General features: G+C 50.5%; 1 protein-coding gene across 7 annotated transcripts in view; it reads right to left on the bottom strand.

Annotated features, from left to right (window-relative positions):
• The window catches only part of B3GNTL1 (UDP-GlcNAc:betaGal beta-1,3-N-acetylglucosaminyltransferase like 1), a 106,995-nt gene that overhangs the window by 36,092 nt on the left and 43,405 nt on the right, over positions 1-27,498 (bottom strand). For 5 of the 7 annotated variants that reach the window (XR_006341345.1, XM_043905095.1, XM_043905097.1 and 2 more), the window contains one exon: positions 15,910-16,005. Coding sequence is in view for 4 of the 7 variants with exons in the window: in XM_043905095.1 (XP_043761030.1) it covers positions 15,910-16,005 (96 nt within the window). In the remaining 3 variants the exon portion in view is untranslated. Of the gene's footprint in view, positions 1-15,909; positions 16,006-18,970; positions 19,083-19,148; positions 19,213-27,498 lie in introns of all 7 variants that reach the window. The other 2 variants (XM_043905100.1, XM_043905101.1) reach the window with 2 other exon arrangements.

Raw genomic sequence — 27,498 nt, 5'->3', positions numbered from 1 at the left:
GCCTTGTGGCCTCACGACGTCCCCCTCGGGGTGGGGTGGGGGGCTCTGTCAACATGCCTCCAACACAGACTTCACAGCACATGCATGCCGTCCACAGGGGTGATGCTGATCAAGACGCCATAGCAAGAGCTCTCAAGGGCAGTTCTGCCCACAGGATGCCCAAGCAGGGCCAGCGGCTTGGTTCACACACATCCACACTCATCCCATGTGGATGGGGCCCTGCTGCAGAATCCCTCATCTTGCTCCCAACTTGGGGGTGGAGCTGGGATGGGCAGCACCCACGTGGCTCCCTCGACTGCTGAGGGGCCAGTGTTGGTCCCGAGAACCACTGCTCGGATCTCCCGGGGCCTAGTGCTGCCGTCTGGGCCCAGCCGTCCAGCCCACATCTGGCCAGGAGTCACCTCTGACTCAGACCCCACCCCTTCTTTGTGTCTGAGGTGCCAGTCACCCCACAAGGCAGTCAACAAGCCTGGCGCCACCCTGACTCCTAACTGTTCGCGCTCCCATGATAGGGCCCGGGGTGTCCATCCTGCTCTCCCCTTGTACCACGGTGTCCAGCAGTGTCCTGCTCACCATGGGGCCCAGCAATTGTCCAGTGGGTGAGCTCGAGGGGCAGGACCGACCCGAGGGAGTCAGGCTTGTGCCTGTGCTCTGCTCACGCGCATGCAGGTACACACGGTTGCGAGCGTCCACTGTGACGGGAAAGCAGTGGGTGGACACTGTGTGGGGCTGAGGGCGCCAAGCGAGCCCCGAGTGCATGGGCACAGGTGGACACAGTGTTCTGGGCAGGACACACACACGTGTTCCAACTGGAGTCCCCAGAGAAGAGCAGCCCAGTGCCTGCTGGGTATGCCTCACTGTCCACCCTTGGCTCTGCAGGCCCTCGGCCAGCAGAGAGCACACGATGAGGCCACGAGGGCTTGGAGGTCCCATAAATCCCTCCAGGTCAGACTCAGCTGCAGGATGCTAGAGGTCAGGGCCTCACATGCTTGACCCGTAGGGGCGGGAGGCCTGGGAGAGTCTCCGGGCCAGTGAGAGGGGCGGGCTCCACAGGGGAACATGGCCTGCACCAAGGCTGTGAAAAGGCCCTAAACTTGGGGATAAGGAGCAGCAGATGAGTAACAGGGCAGCAGCCAGGAGCCCCAGATGCCAGCTTCCCACAGGGGTGGGAGGAAGGAAAGTCCCGGCAAGGGGCCAGCAGTACCGCCACACGTCCGGCCGCTCCCAGCTCTGCCTGTGGGGACCTTACTTGTGCCGGCTGGGCCCTTGGGCGTGGGGACACGGGGGGACATGGGGCTGCAGCAGGCCTCGGCTTCCCCCAGACCGGGGGCTGTCGTCACCCTACACCGACCGGCACCACCGGGAAGTTACGTGCCGTCCTGAGGGCCACCTCTCCTTAGCCTTACGGCTCAGCTGCCAACCACACCCTCGGCGGGCCTTGACACGTGCACAGCCCAGCACTTGAAACGGCTCCTTCGCACAGCGGATACCAGGGATCCTGCGTCAGCGGAGGGAGCGCTGACCAGGTGGACCCCCACCCCCGGTCTCCCTGGAACGGGGGCCAAGGGCACTGCACAGCCTGAGGCTGGCTCTGCCCTGAGCTCCCGTGTGGCCCTGCTGGCTGCCGGCCATCCAGCACTGGGTTGGTGATAATGATAAAAAGGACAATGTCAGGAAAAGCCCATCTGTCATTATTTGAGGAAATTGTTAAACTAACTCCTTTTGTTGAAAATGGGCAACGACAGGGAAGAATTATCCTTTTCATGACATTAAGCTCAAGCTTGCCCCTTGGGGGAATGGCCCTCCAGGGGAACACGAACTTGTCCTCCAGAAATGCCAAAGGTACTCCATGTCCCTGGGGGTGGCAAAGCTGGGGGACCTCCGATGTGGGGGGCACAGAAGCGCCATCCTTCCAGCTGGGTGTGGGTTCATGGTCCAGCACCCCCATGGGCCCGGCAGGGGCGGGCCTCGGGCCAGCTTCTCCCCTGACACGTCTGTACAGTCTCAAGCTCTGCTTTGTGGAACCCAACCCGTCATTCACGCCTGTGTGTCCTAGGCAGGCGAGGACAGTGGGTGCCCAGGAGGTGAGCAAGATCAGGAGTGGTGGAGGGAGGGTGGAGAGACACGTTTGTTCCAGGGGTGCTGCTGGCAGAGATGGGGGCACCCAAGAGCCTCTTGATGAAAGTGAAAGAGGAGAGTAAAAAAGGAGAGGGGGAAGGAAAGGGCAACAGACTGCGTCTGGACTCCCCCTCTAGGACCCTTCCTCTAGGATTCATCATCGCAAGAGGATCTTCTCGGCTCTGTGCCTTGATCTCCAAATTCACATTTCAACCTCCCCTTGGGGGAGGGAAGGAGGGAAGTTTTTTCTGAATGTGCAAGAAAGCCTCCATCCCGAGCGGGCTTTGCAGGGCAGTCCCCACCCCCCGCCCCAACCCAACACAGAGAATTCCTTAACACCCAATTTACATGGAATCATTTCAGATTATACTTAATCACCGAGAGCAGAACACCTATAATTTTGGGGGGGTTGCTCCTTCCCAGACATTTCTTAAAGCCTCATACTTTCTCCGTCTTATCGACCCCCGCCTGCCCCAATCCTATTTGAACAAGACAGAACAGTTTCCAAAGCATTTCGTAATGTTTCTCTCGATCTACCAAGAACAAAGTGGGAGGCCTCCGTCCCCAGCTGCCACTCCCAGGGCGCCTCTCGACCGTCAGGCCTCTCACTGAGCGCTGTTGGGGCTGCGAACCCCGAGGGGCTGGCTGTTTCAAGGGCTGCACTTGCTGCTCCTCACTCTCACCTCTTTCCTCTTTCTTTCTCACCTTTTCACCTCTTTTTCATGAACTGGCATCTCCTCCAGGAAACATCTCACCCTGAATGACCCTGAACCACACCCGGGGGTATTTTGGCTCCAATCATAGCTCCAACAGCAAGGGCTGCAGACCTCCTCACTGTAGCCTGGCTGTGCCCGTCATCCTGCTGAAGGTCATCTGACTCTGAGTCCCAGCACCCCGTGTGGAGATGGTCACTGTGCTGGGGACTCAGACCCACTGGTGCTCCAGCAGGGCCAGCAGGCGGCCTCCTAGCTCTTGGCTTCCTCTCTTCCTTCTCCAACCAAGACCCATGGAAATCAAGTGCAATTCTTAAGCAATTTTATGATGAATTCCCTGGGATTTTTTTTAAAAAATTAAAGGTAGAATTAAAAACAAAGAAGAGAAGCCAGATTGAGAAAAACCTTCCTTAAAATGAATGTCCAGAGAACACCTGACTTTTTACCCTAAATCATTAAACATTTCTTCTTTTAAAGAGACACATATTTGATTCAAGCAAATGACCCCCCAAGAGTCAGTTATTGGAAAAAAAGAAATATGTGGGGTTTTGCACAACAGGGCTAGGAGAAGGGATGCCAACACTCTGGACCCTGCACACTTGGGACTTGAGCACATGTTCTCCCAAAGAAGATACACAAATGGCCAATAAACACACAAAAAAGATGCTCAACATCACTGATCATTAAGGAACTACCAATCAGAACCACGAGATACCACCTTACACCTGTGACAATGGCTACTATAAAAAAAAATTAACAAAAACAAAAAAATGAAACCAGAAAACAGTAAATAATGACGAGGATGTAGAGAAATTGGAACTCTCTTATATTGCTGGTGGGAATATAAAACGCTGCGGCTGCCATTCTTCAAAATGTTAAACATGTAATGATCCTACAATTCTACTCCTGGGTATACACCCCAGAGAATCAGAAACAGGGAGTGAAGCACACACGTAGGGCAATGCTCACAGTAGCATTAGCCACGATAGCCAAAAGGTGGCAATAACCCAGTGGCCCTCAAAACATGAATGGACAAAGAAAATATGGTGTAAGCAGTACATACATATTATTTAGTAACAAAAAGGCATGAAATTGTGACAGACACAGGCATTGCCACCATCCTACATTGCCTGAAAGCAGAATGGGAACAAGACAATAAAAACAGGACCAAAAAAAAAAGAGCGAAGAAAGTACAAGTTCGGTGGCCACTTCTTTGGGTCCCATCAGAACAAGGCAATTATTTTAAAAATTCAAAGAGAAGTTGGCTCATCATGATGGTTTCTTTCAAGCTTTCTTTTGTTCCTGCTTCAAACAGCCACCCATGATTTAAGACGCCAGCAGCCTCCTGCCACCCACAGCTGAGGGGTTGCGTCCTACCTGTGCCTTAATACTCACATGAAGCCTCGGACACACCTGAGAATATGCTGGCTTTCCACTGGATCTGAGCCCCCCAGGGAGCTACAGAAAAGGAACTATGAGGACAACCTCCCCGTTTGCTTCAAGGGTCCCTGCCTGCCGTCATTCTTCAGACCAGCCTACATCTGACCCCAGTGAGCAGTTTATCTTCATTCTTTACCTCCAATAAGTTGCACATGGAAACGGTCACTCAACACAGAGCTGACCCCCAAGATGGCTTCCTTCTTAATGAGGAGACCAGGATAAGAATAAATCACATATTCGTGGGACCAGGAGTTTCACCAGCACATTCTAGCCGGTACCAGGGTGGGCTTGGCTCGGTACATCACCTTCCTGCTCCCGGGTGGAGGCTGGCTTGCTCCAGATCACCCCTTTAGTCAATTAAATGACTCACACACACACATACACACGCACACAGACGAGCTGTGGTGGTTTCTCTTTTCCCCTGGGACTGTCCTATCCATATTCTGTAGTGACAGAAATGCAATTGTTATCAGATGACTGTGCAGTGTGGGTGCAAGAGCCCCAGCAGAGGGCGCTCGGGCCGCGAGGAGGGAGCTGACCCGCGGGCAGCAGCTGCAGACCTCGTGGCTGACCACACAGCAGCTAGGAACACAAACACACCTTGCCAGCAAACTGCTCTGGGAGACGCCCGTGGGGCGCCCGGAGAGGCTGCACACCTGGTGGGGTGTGGAGCTGCGTCTTGGCTGCTTCTCACAGGTTGAAGGGGAGCGGCCTCCTCCCACCCCCTCCTGCCCCATCCCTCCATCCCCCCAAGGAAGAGGCGCAGCTGGCTCCGCCCCCGGTCCTCCCACGCCCTGGGCCAGGTGGCCGGACCCCTGCCCTCCTCACCCACAAGGAGGGCCCTGGCCCACCCACTGCCCCATGTCCAGGCGTCCCAGCGAGTGGCATATATCTCCAGCAAGTGGGAAGTCGTTTAGTTGGTTTTCAGTGATATCTTTACAAGTACAGTCTTCACCTCACCCCTGCTTTGTATTTCTACGGTGACTGCATTCCTCCCACTGGACCATAAAGTTTGTCTTCAGGGAAGAGCTCTCTTTACTTGAGGAGGGGTGAGTATGTGAAAGAAGAGTGTTTCCTCAGATGACCAGGAGCTGTTATGTGAACAGATGAGGCCAGCACCCTCTGCGGGATGAGACCTGTTTGAGACAACAGGTCCTGTCTGCAACCTCAGGACACATCACAGTGATTTTCTTGGACCTTCGAGGATGACAGACACCAGAAGCCCCTGAACTCAAGTGGCGCCTGAAGTGAAGGTGGCAGCTGGACCTCAGGGCCGGAGAGCACCCCTGCTCTGATACACAAGTGTGAGCCAGTCTGTTCCCAAACACGGCAGATTCACAACCAACCTGAGGATCAGACCTCTCCACAGCGGAGCCAGGCAGCATCCCTGTCACACAAAGGCAGCAGCGGTTTCCCAGAGACCCAGTGCGCTCCTCTGGCTCGTGTCTGGGCCAGAAAAGGCAAGTTTTGAAGGGGCAGAAGGACCCTGGTGGGGGGACAAGGGACACGATGCTTCCGGTCATGAGGCCACTGCAGGTGTCCTGCTGTGAACACAGGTCATGTGTGCAGGTGGGGACGGTCCCAGCTGAAGAGACACAGAACGGCCTGTTAGTTCATTAGGACAACGAAGGAACACACACAGGTGAGGGGAGGTGAGCACCTAGGTGAGGGGAGGTGAGCACACAGGTGAGGGGACGTGAGCACACAGGTGAGCAGGAGGTGAGCACACAGGTGAGCAGGAGGTGAGCACACAGGTGAGGGGAGGTGAGCACCTAGGTGAGCAGGAGGTGAGCACACAGGTGGGGGGAGGTGAGCACACAGGTGAGCAGGAGGTGAGCACACAGGTGAGGGGGAGGTGAGCACACAGGTGAGAGTGCAGATGGTGACTCCCCAGGGTCATCAAGTTTACAGCAGATTCCATTTCATCCATTTTCATCTCTTACTGTCACTACGTCTTCCGGTTCTGATGTGTCACCAAGTGTACTCTATAATCTAGTAATCTAGTTTCTGATTTAGATAATCTAGCTTCTTGGAACTTTGTTAAGCAGAAGGCTCAGGGTCACACTGTTCTTCTGGGTCCTGGCAGTTGGCTTTTGCACTCTCCTCTCGTTTTGCCACCAACCGAAAGTACATTTTGCAAAAAGACATTCTACGCAGCTCATACAAGTTAAAAATTGATTCCAGTGTGCCTTGGGGAGTATACAGCACAAACTGAAACATTTCGTAAGCTCCTGGCCATACTTTGTCCTGAATGAGTCCACCCTTGGTTCTCAAGAAAAGCACATGAAAAGGTACAGGTTCGTATGGATACTTCTTAATGCTTTTGGTGCTTAAAACATACAAAAGCAAAGCAAAGCAGACAGACTTACAATGAGCTCAGTTTATTTAGAAAGGAGAAACTCTTGAGTTAAAGAAAATGAAGTATTTAATGAAATTTATAGACCTCATTAGCTATATCTTACCAGGAAGTGATACGAATTCTTAGAGAAAAAGAGCAAAGTTTATATGACTCATTTCCAGATTCCTGTGGTTTATTATCCTTATTTCTAAATTCTAATTTGTTGGAAGACTATCTTTAGACAGATAACAAATTTTCCAGTATTCTGACATTTTAACACCCACATAGCAACAAGAATAAACTTTGATGTGAAATCCAAAACCTATGGCTTCTGGATTTAATAAAGACACAGACGTTAATACAAAGTTTCCTTTCTCAATAGTATGTTTTAGAGAAAGTGCGTAAGTAACCACTTTTCTAACAGCGGTAAAATTGCTAGTGGACTGCGGTTCTACTGCATGTAACATAGATGCCACATTCTGATACTCCTTTTAAAGAAGAAAATGAATATATATGGCACAGCTTACTCTGTTCTGAAATGCATACTTTTAAAATTTCATGAACATTAGCTGATTAGAATGAGGTGAACACCACTGAGCTGTGAAGGACAAAACTAAGCAAAAGACTCTGAGCTGAGTGAATATGTGACCCGGCTGGGCTCCAACAGCCTGGTTGCAGAGACTCTGCTTGGATGGCAGGAAAGGTCTTTCAAAGCAGCTATGACAGAGCAGACATGAGAGTAGGCTCATGGGAAGCCTGGCCCCGTGGGCAGGAAAGCATCCCTGTGACCCCAAGTCCACTGCACACCCTGTCTTCTCAACTAGCTGAAGTTACCTTCATTTAGTCCTGCTAAATATCTTCTAACCTGTGGGTCACTCAGATGGTTGGCCCTGGAGTACGGGAGTTGCTGTTAAACCCTCACATTTTCCCGATAATAATGAAACTGAGCGCTGGCTGGAGGGGTGACAGAGGCTGGGGCCTCTGGGGCAGCGACCCGTTGGGGGAACCCATTCCAGCAAGGACTCAGGGAGCAGGACACCAACGCTTTCTTACCAGGGCTGCTGACCTGCAGTGTGGCCTGAGCCCTGGACCTCACGGGAGCCTTCTGGCCAGCCCGCCCCTGCTCCCCTGCAGCGCTGACCCCACAGGGTGAGTCTCTGCCCTACCCCCGGGGTGGGGACACCCGCCTCCCTGCCTCCCCACCCTGACTCTCAGCCACTCAACAGCATCCTATCAAACTCTCCTACTCTTCCTGGGTCAAGAGAGAAGGATCACATGGCTTCCCACGCACATCACCGAGGTTCCCACTTTGGTCAGCCCTGTCTGGGTGAGGGAGGTGGAAGTCAGGTCAGGAAGCTGGGAGGTGGTGCTGCTGACTGAGACAGATGTCCCGGAGTGGGGCTGCTGGTTGCGGAGCTGACCGCCTCGGGGTGTAAACTGAGGAACACGATGCCGATAGTGAACGTTTGGCACTGGAGACACTGCAGCTGCCTGGGCCCTCGGGTCTCCTATGGGTGAGGAACAGCACGCAGCCTTGGGACCCAGCACTCACATTGGGACCTTGATGGGTCTGAGCAGCAGAATCTGAAGAGGGGGGCCCAGGCACACTGTCCAGGGAAAGACGAGGGGCTGGCTTGTGCATGAGACGCAGAAGCAAGGGCGTCACCCAAGGGCATTCACTGCAGCAAGAGGGTAGGATGGAGATGGATTCTCTGCACTTTTGTAGACCTGTTATATTTTAATTTTTAAAAAAGTTTTCCTTTTTCTATTGTTTTTTTTAAAGAAAATGTACATGCAATGGCAAGTAAGAGGAGATGGTTGGGGGCTGCTCTTGTTAGGGGAGGGGGGACCAGAGTAAAGGGTGGCCTGGGCCCCTCTGTGAACAACCGGAGCATCACACATACAAGTGGCCTGCCACGCCAGGTACCAGGCTGGACGTGACCCACTGGGGACCCAGGGTGAGCCAGCAGCCATGGGGGATGGAGACAAGGGCACAGAGCGTGCAGTCAGGATGTCGCAGGTACGGGATTAGAATAAAAAAGGTACTTCCCGCTGCTGCTTTTCTCCTCTTTCTCAATTCGAGAGGTAATCTGCCTCAACTGAAACTGTGTTTCTATTTCTCTGTTCTTCTTGGTGCCTTTCTGCCCCTTTGCTGTTGCGCCTTCTTTCAAGCATTTATTGTTGTTTAGTTGCTTAGTCATGTCCGACCCTTTTGCGGCCCCACGAACTGTAGCCCCCCAGGCTCCTCTGTTCATGGGATTTCCCAGGACAGAATGCTGGAGTGGGTTGCCATTTCCTTCTCAGGGGATCTTCCCAACCTGGGATCAAACTCGTGTCTCCTGCACTGGCAGGAGGGTTCCTAACCACTGAGACCAGGGAAGCCCCATTCAAGCACTGGGAACTGCTTAAGTGTGGTCACCCCCTGTCACATCTCCCGGCACACACACACCCCTTTGCCTCTCCCTTATTTTCCTTTCTCCCTGAGTGTTTCCATACACATGCTCCTTGAGTGTGAAGCACTTGTTCTGTCTCCCCACTCCTGCCTGGGCTTCTTCTGGCCCATGTTAGAGACCTGCTTCCTAGATCTTCTATCTTCCTCCTCTTCAATTTGCTTCTTAATTTTATGGAGCGTCTTCCAGTACATTTCTGAGAAGGACACAAATATTTTTCAGGAGCAAAGATTTTGAATCCTTACGTGAAAAAGTCCTAGTTGTATTTTCACATGACTGACAGTTTAGTTAGACTTTGAATTCAACATTCAAAACCATTTCTATCAGAATTTTGAAATCTGTGTCCCGGTGTTTTATAGATTCCACTGCAGTTGTTGAGAAATCCACGACTACATTTGTTCCTGCCATTCTTCTCTCCCTGGGCAAGGTCTCCTCATCTCCTGGGCAAGATACTCAAGGGCCCTTTTAATCTGACTGCCCATATCTTTGGTTCTAGCAAATATATTCTTAGCTAATTTACTCTCCCCCACTTAAAAACAAATCTTACTACACTGGATTGTGCCGTGTCAAGTCAGCAAGAGCTGGGCACGAGATTTCTCAGTGGGAATCCAGGTTAGAGCCAGACCAGAGCAGAACCTGCCTGTGGTTGGGATAGAAGGAAGGAAGACCATCATCTCTGAGTCCTGGTGGTTAAGCAGGGGTGATGGGGTGACACATGAAAGGTTCCCCACCCTCCGAGGCCCCCATCCACGCAATGTGGGTGGATATTCATGTTCCTCAGGAACAGAGCTCCTATACTCAGGACCCTTCTGGACCCCCCTCCACACACCTGTTCTCCTGTGTTTTTCATTGTACCCATGATAGTAAACTGTAGCCATAAATGAACGTTCCTCTGAGTTCTGTGAGTGGCTGGAGCAAATTAACTGACAGAGGAGGGGGTCGGTGGGAACCCTGACTTACAGCCAGTCAGGTGACAGCCCGGGCTTGGGACTGGGCTGAAGTGAGGCAGTCTCGGGGGGCAGAGCCCTTAATCTGTGGCGTCTGATGCTGTCTCCAGGCAGATGGAGTCAGAATTGAGTGAAACTGTAGGACACCGACTGTCTGCTCAGAACGGAAGAACTGCTCAGTGTTTGAAAAAACACATAGAGGAAAAGGCAAAGAACTAGAATAACAAAAATTCTGAAAAAGAAGAATGACGTTGGAAGACCCACACTAACTGATCTCAAACTTCCTCTATAGCTAGGACAGTGTAGCCATGGAGTGACACACAGATCAACACAACAGAATGGCCTAGAAACACACCCACGCAAGCACAGCCAACCAGTCTTTGACAAAGTCCAAAAGCAGCTCTACAAAGGAAGCTAGTATTCTCAACAAAAATGGTGTGGAAGCCCTTGAACATTTGTAAGCTAAAAAGAAAGAAAGAAAAGACAGCCTTGATCCAAAGCTCACTTCTTTTGCAAAAAACAACTTAAAATGAATCATAGCTCTAAATGTAAAACATAAAATTATAAAACTTTAGGAGAAAATCTTCATGACCTATGGTTACATAAAGCATCCTGAGACATCGGTACCCAAAGCACAATCTATTTAAAAAGTAGAGGAGTTGAACTTCACCAGAATTAAAAACTTGGACTCTGTGAAGGGCTCCGTCAAGTAGATGAATGAAAAGCCACAGATGAGGAGAAAGTACTTGCAAAACTGACACCCAACAAAGGACTTTTGTCCACAAGGAAACTCAAACCCAACAGTAAGAAAACAAATAGTCCAATAAGAACATGGGCAAAAGATCACAGAAAGCCACCATTAGGGAAACACAGGCAGTGCAGTGATGAGACACTTGGGAACGGCCTGCAGGAAAAATCTGACAACACCAAGTGCTGGGACGGGGAATGGTGCAGCTGCTCGGGTAGCCTCGGACGGACTTCAGTTTGAACACAGCCGCATAATCCAACCCTGGTGCTCATCTCAGGAAGTGAAACCTGTCCATGAGGGTCATGGCAGCCCTTCTAGCAACAGCCCCACAACGACTGGCACGTTCCAGCAACAAGAGGAATGAACTGTTATCTCAAAGGCATCACGTGGAATGACAAAGCCACAGTTTCATTAATACAACTGTCTCATATGACAAGATTCCAGTGAAGCGGACAGATAGGTTGTTGTCAGGGTCAGTTTCTCTGGGGTGAAGGATAGTTCCATATCCTGACTGTGGCAGGGGTTGTGCTGATGCAGACGTGTGATGAAATGCCATACACTCCACACCCCCCAAGAATGCGTGAACTCCCTGCGAGCAGGGTTGTACCAACGTGCATCTTCTGGTTTGAACATCACACTATGTGTGTAAGACATTACAGGTGGGGATCTGGGTAAAGGGCACACAGGACTCTATTTCTGCAACTTTTACGTGAGTCTGATATTATTTCAAAATACAGAGTTTAAATTGGGCAGACTTTGTAAAATGACTCTATGATCTATAGGGAAGCAGTTTTTCTAAGCAGGAATAATATTCTCAAAGAGTTTTATCAAAAACATTCAGGCGTGTGTTATAAATGCACATTTCCAGGGCCACTAAATCAGAAACTATGGAAGTAGATGAGGAATCTGCATTGTTTTCAAGTTCTTGAGCTATTTTGTGATCAAACAAGTTTGGGGAGCACTGGTTTAGGTAAAGAGACTGTACTTACAGAGGTAGAGGTAAACTTTAATCATCTAGAAATTTTGCTTGTCTAGAGTCCTTGGATACTAGATAAAGTGAGAGTTTGTACATTAGCACTGACAGGTGGGCTTTACATTTTTCTCATTTATGGTCAGGCTGCTCAGATACTGCAGGGAAATGGTAGCTGGGTGACACCCTCTCTGTGGAACACATGGGGCCACGAATGAGAGGAGAGGCTGTATGGGAGGGGGCCATTCCCTTTGGTGCAGCCCTGGTCCACATGCCACTGTGTCCTGTGGGCCCAGGACAAGGGGACTACAAGGGGCTGTGGAAGAGACAGGGAGGGTGTCCAAATGCTATGGACTGAACTGTGTCCCCCAAAGTCCACCGCAGCCCTAACCCCCCACCCTGAAACTGTATTCAGAGATGAGGCTTTTGAAGAGGGAATTAAGGTTAAATGAGGTCATAAGGGCGGGGCCCTGATCCAAGAGTCATGGGGAGTGAGTAAGCGCATAGACGGAGGGCCATGTGAGGACTCGAGGAGATGACCATCAGCACACCAAGGAGAGAGGCCTCAGGAGGCACCTGCCAGTACCTTGACCTCGAATGTCCAGCCTCCAGACTGTGAGGAACAGATGTCTGTTGTATGTGTGGTGGCAGTGTGAGCAGGCTAAGACACCAAGGAAGCATGGATCCCTGAGAGAGGTGCAAGGGGAGCTGGGAGCAGGCATGGAGGATGAGGACCAGGTGGGGCTGGGATGAGGGAGACACCTCACACCCACACCTGCTGTCTTCCTTCCGCTGTGAACCTGAGCACCTACTCCAGGCAGCCAGAGCTGGTCACAGCTACCCATGCAAGCTGCCCTGACTCCCAACCTCTCCTTGGAGCTGCCAGGACCCTCCAGGGGCAGCCTCTGAGGCAAGGATGCAGTCTGGCCTTGCCTCCCCTTCCCCCCCACCACACCCACATCCAGGAGGTGCAGGTCTGTTGGGAACGGCCTCTCACTGAAGGTGTAAAGTGGGCACTGCCTGAAACAGGTGGCACAGGCTGACACAGGTCCCAGGCCATTGGTCCAGGCTACGTGCCATCTTTTAGTCTATTTGGAATTAGCAGAACATTAATTTTATGGTACTCTGATTTACTGGAACTCATTGGAAAAGACCCTGATGCTGGGCAAGATGGAAGGCAGGAGGAGAAGGGGACAACAGAGGATGAGATGGTTGGATGGCATCACTGACTCGATGGGACATGAGTTTGAGCAAGCTCCGGAGTTGGTGATGGACTGGCGTGCTGCAGTCCTCGGGGTTGCAAAGATCGGACATGACTGAGCAACTGAATTGAACTCTGATTTAACATTGTACTTGGTATCTAATCAGACATTCAAGTAGACACACAAATATCAAACCAATAAGTATGACTGAGCCCCTTTGCTGTTTACCTGGAACTATCACAATGCTGTGAATTGGCTATACTTCAATACAGAATAAAAAGTTAAAAAAAAAATCAAACCAAAGTATTTTGCTCCCCACCTCACAAACGTGACTCAGTTTAGACTGTGAACAATGACCCTACAGAGTGCTGGTGATTCCTGCGACTGTAACAGTTGAGAAATGGCTTAAATAGAGATATCTTCTTTCGTGAGAGACCTTAGACTTTAATTTCCCCTAACTTCCTAAAGAGAAACACTGCTAAGGAAGATCCTCCCTTAATTATTTCTATGACGCTTAACAGTTAACTCTGCCCTGGGCTCAGAACTCGTAATTCTGGCTGAGAGTGTGCTGCATGTAAATTATACCCTCAGTATTCAGTCACATAGTTTCCGTGTGACTCACGTTCTCCCAGAGAATCCAGCACACGGCAGAAGCCGACTCAGCAGTTTCTCTCATGAGGCCACCTCCCCACCGACTCGCCGACCCTCGAACACTCAGGGCTGAAATGAGCGTGTCCAGAGACCCCTTGCGGGTGCAGAGTTCCACATCTGAGGGCGCTAAAGCAGAAGCCCCTGGGGCTGACCACCGGCCAGCACTTTCACACGCAATGGGACATTCTAATTTCCCAGTTAGGATATGAAAGCTCTTACTAGCTCTCCGCTGAAGTGGCTGCAATTCTTTGTTCTGAAACCGGCAGTGCGTGTGCTGAGAAAGCATCTGTAAAAGGGTGGGCACATCCCAGAACCATGACCCGAGGGCTGGACGTGCTCTACAGACGGAAGGACTGGGACAGTGACAGGAGTCCCAGACCTGATGCTTATTCTCCACGCGCCAATGATGGTTTGCAAACTCCTATCCAAATGCCAGCTGAGATGCAAGGTGATGCGAGTATGCACCCAGAGCCCTTGGCTTCCTGACTCTGGATGCTCAGGTCACAACCTGGAGGACAGAAGACTCTGTCCTGCTCAGAGACCTGAAGCTGCCTTGGACTCAGAGCTCCACCAACTCACACACCCCTCAGAGGGGAAGGACAGCCTCACAACAGCTCTGCAACAACCAGGCGCTCAGTGTGGCTGTGGGTGAACCAGGGCCGCCCGGTGCGGACAGGACAGAGCTGGCCCTGTCCCGCGTGACTGTCAACATCCACCTGCGTGCTCCCACCACTACCAGAGACCCTGCCGGCTCCTGGGAGACACACGCTGGCTCTCCTCCTGCCCTCAAGGCTGGAGGAGCAGCAGGAAACTCACCGAGCCTCCCAGTGCCCTCACCACCCTCCCCTGTTACTAGTGCATCTATTATCACCACCTGTTCTGAGTGTACCACCTGTGGCCATTGGGCCATTCCTGGAATAGTCATCTCAAAAAAGTTCATTTGGAAAAGTAAATCCAAATGCAAAAGAACTTTTTTGTGTGTGGACCAGCACGAACGGCACAGAACCTAAAAGCTGGTGAAGCAGTTTTGGTAACAGAAGCAACAGGCAAACCCAAAACTAAAGAGGAAAGGGTAAAGAACTCGGATCATCCAGAGAACTATGTGAAATAGCCCACAAGAGGGACGTGGTGGTCCCAGGCACCATTCAACTCTCAGGGTTTCTTCAGCATCACTTTGAGTTCAGTGAACAGAACGCTTGATGCCAGAATCATAAGCGGCTCTAATTTCAGAAGCTGATTATCATTATAAATCATTCCATTATACTGAGATTTCAGTTTTCAAAACTCAGAGTTTAGAAAAAAGCACTTCATTATATGGCAGGATCTCAAGGAATCACAATGTGGGACAGACCCCAGCACCTCACTGGGGGGAGAACATTTCCATGCCTCCTAGAGCTTCTTCCTGGTTGGGCTTTGAGGGGCTGCTCTCCACTCCTCCCTCTCTGATGTGCCCCCCGCCCCACCCCAAGGAGCACATTTCTTCCGCCCTGGGGGGTTAGGTCCTGGGAGGGGCTTGTCCAGCAAGATGGAGTCTGAAGTGTCTTCTGTTGGTGGGGCAACCAGGGCCGGACCAGGAGGCAAACAGAACAGGCCTGGGCCCATCCCCAAGAGCCCAGGGCTACTCTAGGTCTCTGTTTTGGGGTGACATGCTACAGAGCTTAAAGTGGGTGCTGACACGCTAAGGCAGTGGCTTATTTTCAAAGCTGGACGAAGAGAGAATGTTTGGTTCTCATCCTCACTTAACACCTTTCAACATGCGGTCAGTTCGCAGGATCCCCTCGACATCCCACGGACTTTGGGACCCCCCCAGGCTGAGACCTTGAGGCCCTTCTTGATCTCTTCCTCCAGCCCCCTGCCCTGCTGTGGTTTCTAGTCTGACTTGAGCCCACACCCACTTCCAGCTCCGTGGACTTCTGTTACCTGCTGACCAGGTCCACCTCCGGCACAGCGCATCTCAGCTGGTTCCCCAGACCCGGGCCCCCTCCAGCTGCCCTGCTCAGGGGTGGCCCTGCCCCACTAGAAACTCAGGCCTTTTCTGGATGCCCCCACCCCTGCAGCTGCTCAGCACTGCCCAGGCCCCCACCTCCTGCCCTCTGCCTCCATCCACCTCAGCCCGTGTGACCGGCCTGCATGGGTCCTGCTCCCCAGTCTTGAGCCAGGCCCTCCGCACTTGCCTCCTGGCTCTGGCTCCTTCCCAGGCCAGGCTTCTGTGAAACGCTGTTCCTCCTCCTCCAGGCAGCGCCTACTGGGACTGTGCCTGGCACCCAGGAGTCAGCAGGAACAGAGGCTGAGAGCACGGAAACTCCCTCCCGCCCCCAGACGGCAGACGCACCTGGGTGAGCAGCTGGTCAGGTGCCAGCTGGTTGATCCACCGCGTGTACCGCTCGGTGGAGTTGGGGGGCTCCCGCGTCACTTGACAACCGATAATCTGTGAAACAATAACAAACAGGGCTTAAAAGCATGCAGCCTTGGGGGCAGCCCCGTGTTTCCATAACTTTCTCCATTCAGCTTCTAAATAAACAAGAGGTGCAGCCCTAAGAGCTCATTGCCCCCGGCCACCCCCCTCTGTCTAGGCTGCCAGAGCAGCCCCCACAGTGATGCCATCAGACAGGCACTCCCCGCCCCAGGAAGAATCCATGCTAGCTGCCGTCTAAATCCTCTCCTGTACCCTGCCGGACTACTCCTCACTCCTCCTGCTCTTGGTTCTGGAACCCAGCCCTCCCTCCTCCTGGCCATAGACACCATCCCCTCTCCGCAGCTTCGCAGGCTGACTCCCAGCACCCAACACCTAGGGAAGCCCCCCTGCACGCTCTGCTCGGGTATCTGCTTGCAGTGCGTTTAAACATCCCTAAGACTGCTCAGAGGTAAAGGGTCCAGCCCTCCCATTAGTGAGGCAGGCTTGGAGAGAGGCCGGCCCCTCTCGCAGATATCAGGGGTCCTGATGCTCAGACACCAGCAGCCCCAAGGCTCAGATGCAGAGAATGGGCCAGTTTCTGAGGGAGGGGCCCCTCGCAGCAGCAGGAGGAGGCCTTTCTCCCCTTTTCTGGCCAGGGGAGGGCAACTGGAGTGTCCGAGGGTGGCAGACAGCCTGCCCCTCGGTGAGGGTCCTGTGAGGCTCTCACAGGCTGGCTGGCCTCGGGAGATGACACTAACCTCCGATCCCCAGGCTTTGTCTTCCCCACCTTCCTGACCATCGGATAACACAGTCAGGAAGGTCAAGAGTGGCTGGCTGACTTAAATCACTGCCTAAGTTTCCTTATTGAGAAATGAGCAAAAGTCACCTCATGATATCTGAGTTTCTTAAAACTTGCTCTAATATACACAACACTTACACATGGTGATTAATTTATATTAATGCAGTTATGCTACTGAAGAGTTTTGAGAAGGTTTTTGCCTACTTTGCTTGAATTTTGTTGTTGTGTTTGTGTTTCATGATCCTGTTATACATATACACATATCCATTCTTTTTCAGATTCTTTTCCCATACAGGTTATTACAGAACGCTGAGTAGAGTTCCCTGTGCTATACAGTAGGTCCTTGTTTGTTGTGGTTTTTCAATCTGTTCTTGAGAGAGAGAGAGAAATGGTAGATTCGCGTGTGGTAGTAAGAAATAACACACAGAGATCCCATGTGTGTTATTACTTGGTTTCCTCTAATGGTAACATCTTGAAAAACCAACACTTGGCCTCCACTGGGCTCAGGGACACTAGGCGTTTCCACGGCCACAGGGGCCCCTCACGGTGCCTGTATGGCTGCTTCCCCCCTCCCCGACCCCCCACACCCACCCCACCCGCCCTGCCCCTTCCCCCCACTGCTAGCTCGCAGCCACGAACCTGCTACTTCAATGCCATAATTCTTTCAAGAACATTGCAAAAATGCAATCACATTGTGTGTAGCCTTTAGCAATTGGGTGATTCCCTGGAGATTTGTCCACCCCCCTTTTTTTTTTGGCTGAAAAATACTCCACAGCTTAACCCTCTACAGGACACCTGGGCCGTTTCCAGTTTGAAGCTGTTACTATTATTCTGTTGCAAACACTCATGTAGGGGCTTTTGTATGAACAGAAGTCTTTGTTTCTCTGGGATGAACACCCAGGAGTGTGACTGCGGGTCATACAGTCATGTCATGTTTTAAGAAACTGTTTTCCTGAGTGGCTGAACCACTTCCATCCCCACAACAGCATGTGAGACCAGTTTCCCCGTGTCCTCGTCATGTGTTTTGGTCTAGCTTTTCCGACAGGTGTGTGCAGTTACTCGCGGTTGTAACATGCATCCCCAATGGCTCATGAGGCTGAACCTCCTTCCGGGGGCTTATTTCTCATCTGCCTGACCCTCCAGAGAAATGTCTTTCATCCATTTCCTGATTAGGATAAAACACACTTGGCCATAGGCGTGTATTCTTTTTACATATTACTGAATTCTGTGAACCCTTTATGTATTTCTCCTACAAGCACATACTAAACACAGTTACACATCAGAACAGCTCTTGAATGAGCAGCTTGCCCAGTGCGAGGCAGCAGGACTGATGTGACCAAGGCATATATTTTTAACTGTCTATTCCATCTGTTTTCTGGTATCGTTGACACTGGCTTGCATTTGATGGCTGAACAGAAAAGGTTTTGAAGAAAAAAGGAAAGATGTGGATCAAAGCTGTGAGCTAGAAACCCTCTGTTTCAGAAGTATTCCCAAACATGAAGATGAAGAGGCTTAACTTCTGTATAAACACCCGGGCCCCGGCCCCACACTGCTGTGTCATGAACAGCTGCTGGGGGTGGTGGGCCAGCCGAGCACAGCCCAGCCCACGCTGAGAGACACACTTCTAGTCAGACCGTGAGGGGAGGCGGACATGGCCTCTCTGGGACATGGGCTGACTTATGCTATTTCCGCAGTGAACACCTGAGCCCCCTTCCCAAACCTCACCTTCCACTCTCTGCCTCTGAGGAAGGCTGAACTACACTGGGTGGGGTCTCACATGGAGAAGGGCTAGGAGGACATGAAATGAAGCTGGAACTTCAGGGGCTGGCTGTTCTTTGAGGCTTTAATTAATGTGAGTGTTGGTCTACAAAGAATGAAAGGCTATTTTGTTTGCCTTGTGAAAGTGAAAAGTGAAAGTCGGACACTCAGTCGTGTCTGACTCTTTGTGACCCCCATGGACTGTAGCCCGCCAGGCTCCTCTGTCCATGGGGTTTCCCAGGCAAGAATATTGTAATGGGTTGCCACTTCCTTCTCCAGGGGATCTCCCCGACCCAGGGATTGAACCCAGGTCTCCTACATTGGCAGGCAGATTCTTTACCATCTGAGCTACCAGGGAAGTCCTTTGTGTGCATTAACACTTTTTAAAAGAATGCTGGCCTGGGCCACAGGGCAGACAAAGGCAAACCATAAAAGAGGCACCTGCAGCAGGACGCCAAGCTCCTCTCCTGTACCGCCTGCCCTGCCCTCACGCCAGACCGCTGTGGACGCCACGCCAGGACAGGGCCCATACACAGTGCTCAACAGGCACAGGCTGAAAGAACACAAAGAGTGGGAGACTGAGAAAATGCTTCAAGAAATAATGGTCAAAAATTTTTACCGATTTGATGCAGGCTATAGCCACAGATCCCAGAACTTCAACCAAGCCTCATTAGAGTCAACCTCTTTAAAAAAAAAAGAAAAAACTTATGTTTGTACATCATAACCAAAGTGCTGAAAACTAATATTAAAGAAAAAAATCTTAAAAGCAGTCAGAGAAAAACACCCATTACACAGAGAGACATAAGGAAGGCAGCAGACTCCTTGGCAGAAGCTATGGAAACCAGACAAGGGAGAGGGATCTTTTTTAAAAAATATTTTTATTTGTATTTATTTGGCTGAGCCTGGTCTTAGATGTGGCATGCATAATCTTCAATCTTCGTTGCATCATGCAGGATCTTTTTTTAAAGTTGCAACATGTGAACTCTTAGCTGTGGCACGCAGGATCTAGTTCCCTGACCAGGGATCAAAACCAGGCCCCCTGCATTGGGAGCACAGAGTCTTAGCCACTGGACCATCAGGGAAGCGCCAGGGAGAGGCATCTTTAAAGGAAGAAAGGACTTCAACCTAGAATTCATTAGCCAGCTAATGAAAGTAGCTTTCAAAAATTAAAGGAAAAGAGACTTTTTCAGAAAAACCAAAAGTCAAAATAACTCATCACAAGAAGAGTTAAATTACCAAAAAAGATGAAGCAAGCTCTTTGGGGGAAAAAAGACGATCTGACCGATAACACGGAATGGTAAGTGGCAGTGATGTTAAACATGTGTAAAAGCAGAAGACATTTTGCCATGTGTGACCTCTTTATAAGATAATTGATTTTGGTAAAAATAAAAACAAATATCGTGGGGTTTATAGCATGAACTGTGTGACAGGATGTGATTTTGTAATCTTATGCTCCATGTGAGATGCTGCCATCTATTTAAGGTAGAGTATAAAGGTAAGGTACACACTGCACATGGCCCTAAGCCAACCACTGGACAATAGTGAAACAAAGAGGTATAGCTGATAAATCAACAGTAGAGGTAAAGTGGGATCATAAAACAAAACACGGAATAGAGGACCAGGAGGAAAGAGGCTCAGGGCAAAACACAAACCAGAAGATGAAAACCAATTACATAAAATACAGAAGGAACACAGTAATAAAAAAGCAAAAGTCAGTAAAATAGAAAAAAAAAGAGAGAAAAAGAAAAAGGGGGGAGGGACTGGCATGTAGCCGAGTTAGGAGGGGTGCCATTGCAAGGTGGCTTGGCGTGGCTGTTGCTGGGATCAGTACCCATCTACAAGCTCTTACTGAGGAACTGAATTTTTACATTTATTTTAACAAATTAATTATTTTTATTTATTTGACTGAGCTGGGTCTTAGTTGTGGCTGATGGGATCTTTAGCTGCAGCATGTGGGATCTAACTCCCCAACCGGGGGTCAAACCTGGGCTCCCTGCATTGGGAGCATTGCGTTTTCACCACTGGACCATCAGGGAAGTCCCAGAAACTGAATTTTTTAAACTTCACTAACCTCAGTTCTTAATGGAAATGAGAACTGATACTGCAAACCCACATAACAAACCAGACAACAAGCTTGAGTAGGAAGTTGTAAAATAAGCCCAGGACCTGCACCTTGAATTCGGAGAGGAAGGCAGCCCACCCTCCCCACCCACTGTCCTCACGGTGTTGCTGGAAGGTCCCTGCTGCAAGGCCTCTCAGAACCACGGCCTGAAGATGAAAAATAAGGGGTGGGGGTGGGGGGAAATGTAAGCATAAAACTGTATTAACTACATTTATGAAAGTAGCTCCTAATTTATGTTCATGAATAGTTTAAAGATTACTAAAAGGTAAACAAAAATTAGATTTCATTAAGGACTAATTGCCTTATGGATCCAATCCTCAAAATACTTAAAGTGGGTACATTTAGGAATGGAGGCAGTGTTTTAATATTTTAAGTTAGATTAACTATTTTATTTCATACTCCCAAATGCTTCTTGTCATCAAAAATCTTTTCTAAATCATGACTTACAGATCAATGTGTAATCACCTGGGCAACAATCACCACTAGGAAACAGGGCTATTCAAACACCCTCCTAGCTCCCAAGAGGTTCACCTGTGTTTACTCATCAAGAGTGGTATGTATCAGGTGTGACTGGGGTGGGGGGCAGCCACACGAAACCTAAATACACAGACATGTGTTGTCCACGTGTGGTGGTCACATCAACGTTGGGCAGATGTGGAAGAACATCGCTCAGTCACTGTGATTTTTAACCTGAGAAACCTCTCCAGACTGTAGGAGGGGAGGTGCCCTCATCGCCTCTGCCTCTCAAATCTCCCGGGCACTGGACCAGGTCCACTTTCAGCAGGGCTCTTGTAGCCTCCCCACAGCCCCCCAGTCACCCTCTCCCCCTCCCGACTCACCCCACCTCTCAAATACCAAGTATTCCCAGAGATGGATGCCTGGCCTGCAACACGCCCCCTCCCCAGGCTCCATCAGGGCCAGCTGTGGACACAGAGGCCCCCACAGCCCACCTGCAAACCTATCCCCAGGCACTGCAGGCCGGGGGGCTCCTCAGCCAGTCTCTCTTGCTGTGAAGCAGAGCTGGACCACAGGGCCCGGCCACCAGACTCCGTTCTGTGTGACTAAGTGAAGCCCCCATCTGCACCTCCTTCCTCCAGCCTCTGCTGGGTACACAGACGGTGCCCACTGTGTGCGAGGAGTGGTGAGGACCAAGCCAGAAGTGAGGCGGCGCCGGCTTTAGATGCTGACAGCAGACCCACCACCTCCCAGCCTCACGCAGCGTGGGCTCCTTGCCCGCCCCTTCAGACAGCCGTGCCCTCTCTGCAGTGCCTGCGCCATTCCCGGGCACGCGCTCAGCCTGACCAGGTCAGTGCCTCTCGGTGGACAGAGGTCACAGGAGCCACCCCCACAGCGCGGGATGAGGCTGCGCTGAGCAGAGGGGAGATGACTGCCCTGGGGTCACCTGACGATGGAGACGGGTCCGCGGTGCCTGCCTCCTGCCTCATGTACCCACCAGGCAGGGTGGGCGAAGGCCAGGTCACCGAGGACTCCTCCCGAGCCCCCTGGAGACTCACATCCGGATGTAGGGAAGTCCAGCCATCGCCCTGTCCCAAGACCACAGGGAAGCACCCGCCCACATGTGCTGGAAAAATTCTGGGCTGCCCTGAACCTCTGCAGGATGATCCCTGCCTCCTTCCCACCTTCATCCTCAGTGCCTCCAGAGTCCTGAGAATACAGAGCTTCCCACCTCTGCCCATCACAGGCGACCCCTCAGGGAGGGGCCTGGACCAAACACAGCGGCTTCCCTGACCCCACCCAACTCCTGTCCCAGAGCGGAACCCCGCTCCAAAATGCTCAGCAGGGGGTTGGAGAAACGCCTGACGTACCATCTTAGAAAGTTCTGCAGGGAATATGCAGCTGCACGATTTATGGGAGCTGCCACCCTCATAATTAAATGGCTTTCTTGTAAATGGCCTTAAAGAAGTAATGACCAAGGACAAACATATACTTAGCATTCATTTCATTCTTTCCAAACAAACTATATGATATAATCAACAAAACCACCAACTGGCCAACTGCAAATCAAGATTTTTGTAGGTCATGACTTTTATAAAACCCAGCCCCACAGTAACAGCCCTTCTCAAGCTGGTTTATCTAGTGCAGCAGGGCTGCCCTGAATCCCTGGTCTCGCTGCAGACCTGTGATGCGGGGCGGGAGGAGGCACAGCGGCTCCACTGCTGGGAGAAAAGCTTCTCCTTTGTTGGAACAGAGTATCCAGTGCACTTAACACAAGCTTAGCGAGAAAAGCCCTAACCTAGAACCTTATAAAAGCATAAGACAATGTGTTTTAATTAAGATTAAGACAAACTGGAAGATTAAGATAAGCTTTACTGTGTTGCAGACGGTAAAGACTTCACCTGCAATGCGGGAGACCTGGGTTTGATCCCTGGGTTGGGAAGATCTCCTGAAGAACGGAAAGGCTACCCACTCCAGTATTCTGACCTGGAGAATTCCATGGACTGTATAGTCCATGAGGTCGCAAAGAGTAGGACACGACTGAGTGACTTTCACTTCACAAGATAAACTGACACAGTCTATATTTTTCCCAAATTCCTTATATATCCCTAGATTTCAAGGTCTTTGAACTTACACGTTGTTGTTCAGTTGCTCAGTCATGTCCAACTCTTTGCGACCCCATGGTCTGCAGCATGCTAGGATTCCCTTTCCTTCACCATTTCCTGGACCTTGCTCAAATTCATGTACATTGAGTCAGTGATGCCATTCAACCATCTCATCCTCTGTTGCCCCCTTCTCCTCCTGCCTTCAATCCTTCCCAGCATCAGGGTCTTTTCCAATGAGCCAGTTCTTTGCATCAGGTGGCCAAAGTATTGGAGCTTCAGCTTTAGCATCAGTCCTTCCAATGAATATTCAGTGTTGATTTCCTTTATGATGGACTGGTTTGATCTCCTTGCAATCCAAGGGACTCTTAAGAATCTTTTCCAACACCACAATTTGAAAGCATAAATTCTTTGATGCTTAGCCTTCTTTGTGGTCCAACTTTCACATCTATACATGACTACTGGAAAGACCATAGCTTTGACTATGCAGACCTTTGTTGGTAAAGTGATGTCTCGCTTTTTAATATGCTGTCTAGGTTTGTCATAGCTTTTCTTCCAAGGAATAAGCATCTTTTTAACTTCGTGTTTGCAGTCACTGCAGTGATTTTGGAGCCCGGTAAAATAAAATCTGTCACTGTTTCTACTTCTTCTCTCTATTTGCCATGAAGTGATGGGACCGGATTCCATGATCTTAGTTTTATGAATGTTGAGTTTTAAGCCAGATTTTTCACTCTCTTCTTTCACCCTCATCAAGAGGATCTTTAGTTCCTCTTTTCTTTCTGTCATTAGAGTGGTATCACTGCCTATCTGAGGTTGTTGATATTTTTCCCGGCAATCTTGATTCTGGCTTGTGATTCATTCAGCCTGGCATTACACATGATGTACTCTGCATATAAGTTAAATAAGCAGGGTGACAATATACAGCCTTGATGTACTCCTTTCCCAATTTTGAACCAGTCCATTGTTCCATGTCTGGTTCTAACTGTTGCTTCTTGACCTGCATACAGATTTCTCAGGAGGCAGGTAAGGTGGTCTGGTATTCTCATCTCTAAGAATTTTCCAGTTTGTTGTGATCCACACAGTCAAAGGCTTTAGCATAGTCAATGATGCAGAAGTAGATGTTTTCTGGAATTTCCTTGCTTTTTCTATTGTCCAACAGATGTTAGCAATTTGATCTTTGGTTCCTCTGTCTTTTCTAAACCCAGCTTGTACCTCTGGAAGTTCTCAGTTCACATACTGTTGAAGCCCAGTTTGAAGGATTTTGAGCATTACCTTGCTCGCATGAAATGAGCGCAAATATACAGTAGTTTGAACATTTTTTGGCATTGCCTTTGGGAATGGAATGAAAACTGACCTTTTCCAGTGGAGAACCGCCAAAAGTAACTTCACATGTGAACCAAACACAAAAAAGTGGGGGTAACAATAGATCTAAAAGTATCTCACTCTCTACAATGTCAATGCTGGTTACAAAATTCTTCACACAGAATTCTTTCAATGTAAAATATGTTCTCAATGCTTGGAAACTGTGTGCCATTTCCAGTTATGTGAAAAGCACCTCTGATGTTTCTAGACCTGGACCAGTTCTTGGACTTAGGCCCACCAGCTGAGGGAGAGGCCCCACCCATGAGGATGGACTGTGATGCCAAGGGTGACGCACTCAAGATGCATGATGTAAGGCTAGGAGGGGACACTGATCGTATGAGGCAGCTGGACACAGGACACAGGTGACACCAGACCCATCATGCCCACGGGAGTAAGGGTCCATGGGTCAGGTAATAACCTGGGCTCGTGGGCACACAGGTCCTACCAGTGACCACTTCCGGGTTCCTGAAGGTGTAACCAGGGAGCACAGGCTCAGGGCCTGGCCGAGCCCCCACAGGGTTCCCTGGAATGTGATTAGGGACGCGTGTAAGAGAAAGGCCAGGCGAGCATAAATCGAACACCATATCACATTCTGAGGAAAAGGCTGAGATTGGGCCATCTCGGAGGCTTGAAGGATGGGGGTGCTGGTCCTGACACACCCCTGCAGAAGCACTCGTCTCGCTCACATGCTGCATCAGCAAGTCAGCAGTAGGGACCCTCTCTGCTGTCTTCACATCGTTCAGTGGTCTGCACCCTGGACATTCCCGCACTGGCCACTCTGTGAGGACACCTGTGGCACCTGGTGAGCAAGACTTTTGGGTCCAGAGGTCTGGGCACCACGTCTCCCTCTCTGAGGTGAGGTCCATGGAGAGAGAGGCACAGGACTGGGCAGTCTCCCTGGCCCTCTTGGGGTCCTGTTTACCCCTGACCCTTGTTGAGAGTGGGGTCTGGAGAAGCACAGGCCTGCTGTCTGGCCCTCAGGCTGCAGAGCCCTGGAGGAAGTTGGTGGTGGTCAACAACATGGAGACCGGCAGACCCAACGGGGCTGTCATAGCACAAACCCCAGAACCCTGTGACACAGAGCTGTGGGCCATTCAACGTGATGTGGCCGGGGCACACGGTCACACTGCCCACCAGCAGCTGGGCACTCTCAGACCACCGAAGCATGAGGTTGAGTGGCCCTTAAGCCATGCAGACGAGGGTGGAGGTCCCAGGTCACCCACCTGTGGCTCCGAACTCTCCCTCAGCTGCACCCACAGCCTCATGGGGGTCCCCTAGGACCCACAGATAGAGCAGGTCTGCAGGCAGGCTAGTGTCATAGGTTGGCACAACCCAAAAAGGGACTGATACTGCAGCCTGGTCCCATTCGGACAGTTCCAAAGCCCTGGAAGCCTGGAATGTCCACCTGTGGGAAGCTGGGAGGTGGCTAGGGCAAGGACACATACAAACCCACAGGCCCTGGTCAGCATGCAGGGGAGTTTGCTGGGAAGAGCAGACCTCTGAGACATTGCAGATGGACCTGGGAGCACTAGGAGCAGCTTCTGGTAGGCAGTGCTGGCTGCTGGACCAGAGTAGAGGATATGGGTTCCTTTCCAAAGGCTGGTCTAGTTACGACCACCCCTGACCTCCTGGTCACAGACAGACCGGGCCATGGGGGCCCGGCCCAAGGATTCCAGCAGCCCTGGTGAGTTGGCGATACTAGCCCCCAGCTCACGCAGTGGTTCCCTTGATGCTACCTTGGCCGAAGGGCCACTTGTCAATAAAGGAGCAGCTGGGCACTTTCGAGCCTCCCTCAAGTCCAGCCTTCTGGAAATGTCCAGCCTGAGGAACAGTGGAGTAGACTCTCAAGACATAGCTGACAGCTGTTTTTATCTTCTTACAGGCATGGTTCAAGGCCTTGTTTATATTAACGATGTTTAAATGTAAGCAATATAGGTGCAATTACAATTTAGGGAATAAGAATCCTCAACATCAAACTTAAGATTGTGAACATCACCTATTCCATGAAAAGACAACAAAAGCTCTCAGGAGGAGTGCACAGGTGTGTTCACAGGACAGCCAAGCCCTAGAGTCCTAGTCACGTGTGTGGGGCTGGGCCGTCGGAGACAGAGCATGAGGGGTACATTTCTTTGTTGTTCAGGTACTCAGTTGTGTCTGACTCTTTGCGAACCCATGGACTGTAGCATGCCAGACTTCCCTGTCCTTCACCATCTCCTGGACCTTGCTCAAACTCATGTACATTGAGTCAGTGATAGCATCCAACCATCTTGTCCTCTGTCGTCCCCTTCTCCTCCTGCCTTCAGTCCTTCCCAGCATCAGGTTTTTTCCAATGAGTCACCTCTTTGCATCAGGTGGCCAAAGTATTGGAGCGTCAGCTTCAGCATCAGTCCTTCCAATGAACATTCAGGACTGATCTCCTTTAGGATTGACTGGTTTGATCTCCTTGCAGTCCAAGGGACTCTCAAGAGTCTTCTCCAACACCACAGTGCAAAAGCATCAATTCTTTGGTGCTCAGCCTTCTTTATGGCCCAACTCTCACATCTATATATGACTACTGGAAAAACCATAGCTTTGACTATACAGATCTTTGTTTCTTAAAAGGAGAAAATCAGCAGATTAAATTCAGAGCTCCAAAATTAGGGGCTACTGGAAGAGAAAGAATTCATCTTGGATGAAAAATCATCCTTCAAACTCCTTGAGAAACTATCTGAAGGAAGTGTGTTTTTGAACCTTTTTCTTAGTACATGTTTCATGGGGTGCATGCTCTGAGCCCTGAACCCTGTCCCAGGAACCGGCTCTCTCCTTCATGAAGGCCAAGTGGCAATAGTCAGACCTCAAATACAGTACCTGGAGCCCGTGAGAAATGCAAAGTCTCAGGCCTCACAGACAACCAGGATCAGATCTCAGGGGCTTGTGCACTCATGGCC

The sequence above is a fragment of the Cervus elaphus genome, chromosome 5 (genome assembly GCF_910594005.1).
Source record: "Cervus elaphus chromosome 5, mCerEla1.1, whole genome shotgun sequence".
NCBI lineage: Eukaryota > Metazoa > Chordata > Mammalia > Artiodactyla > Cervidae > Cervus > Cervus elaphus.
This window is presented reverse-complemented; position numbering and strand designations above follow the sequence as displayed.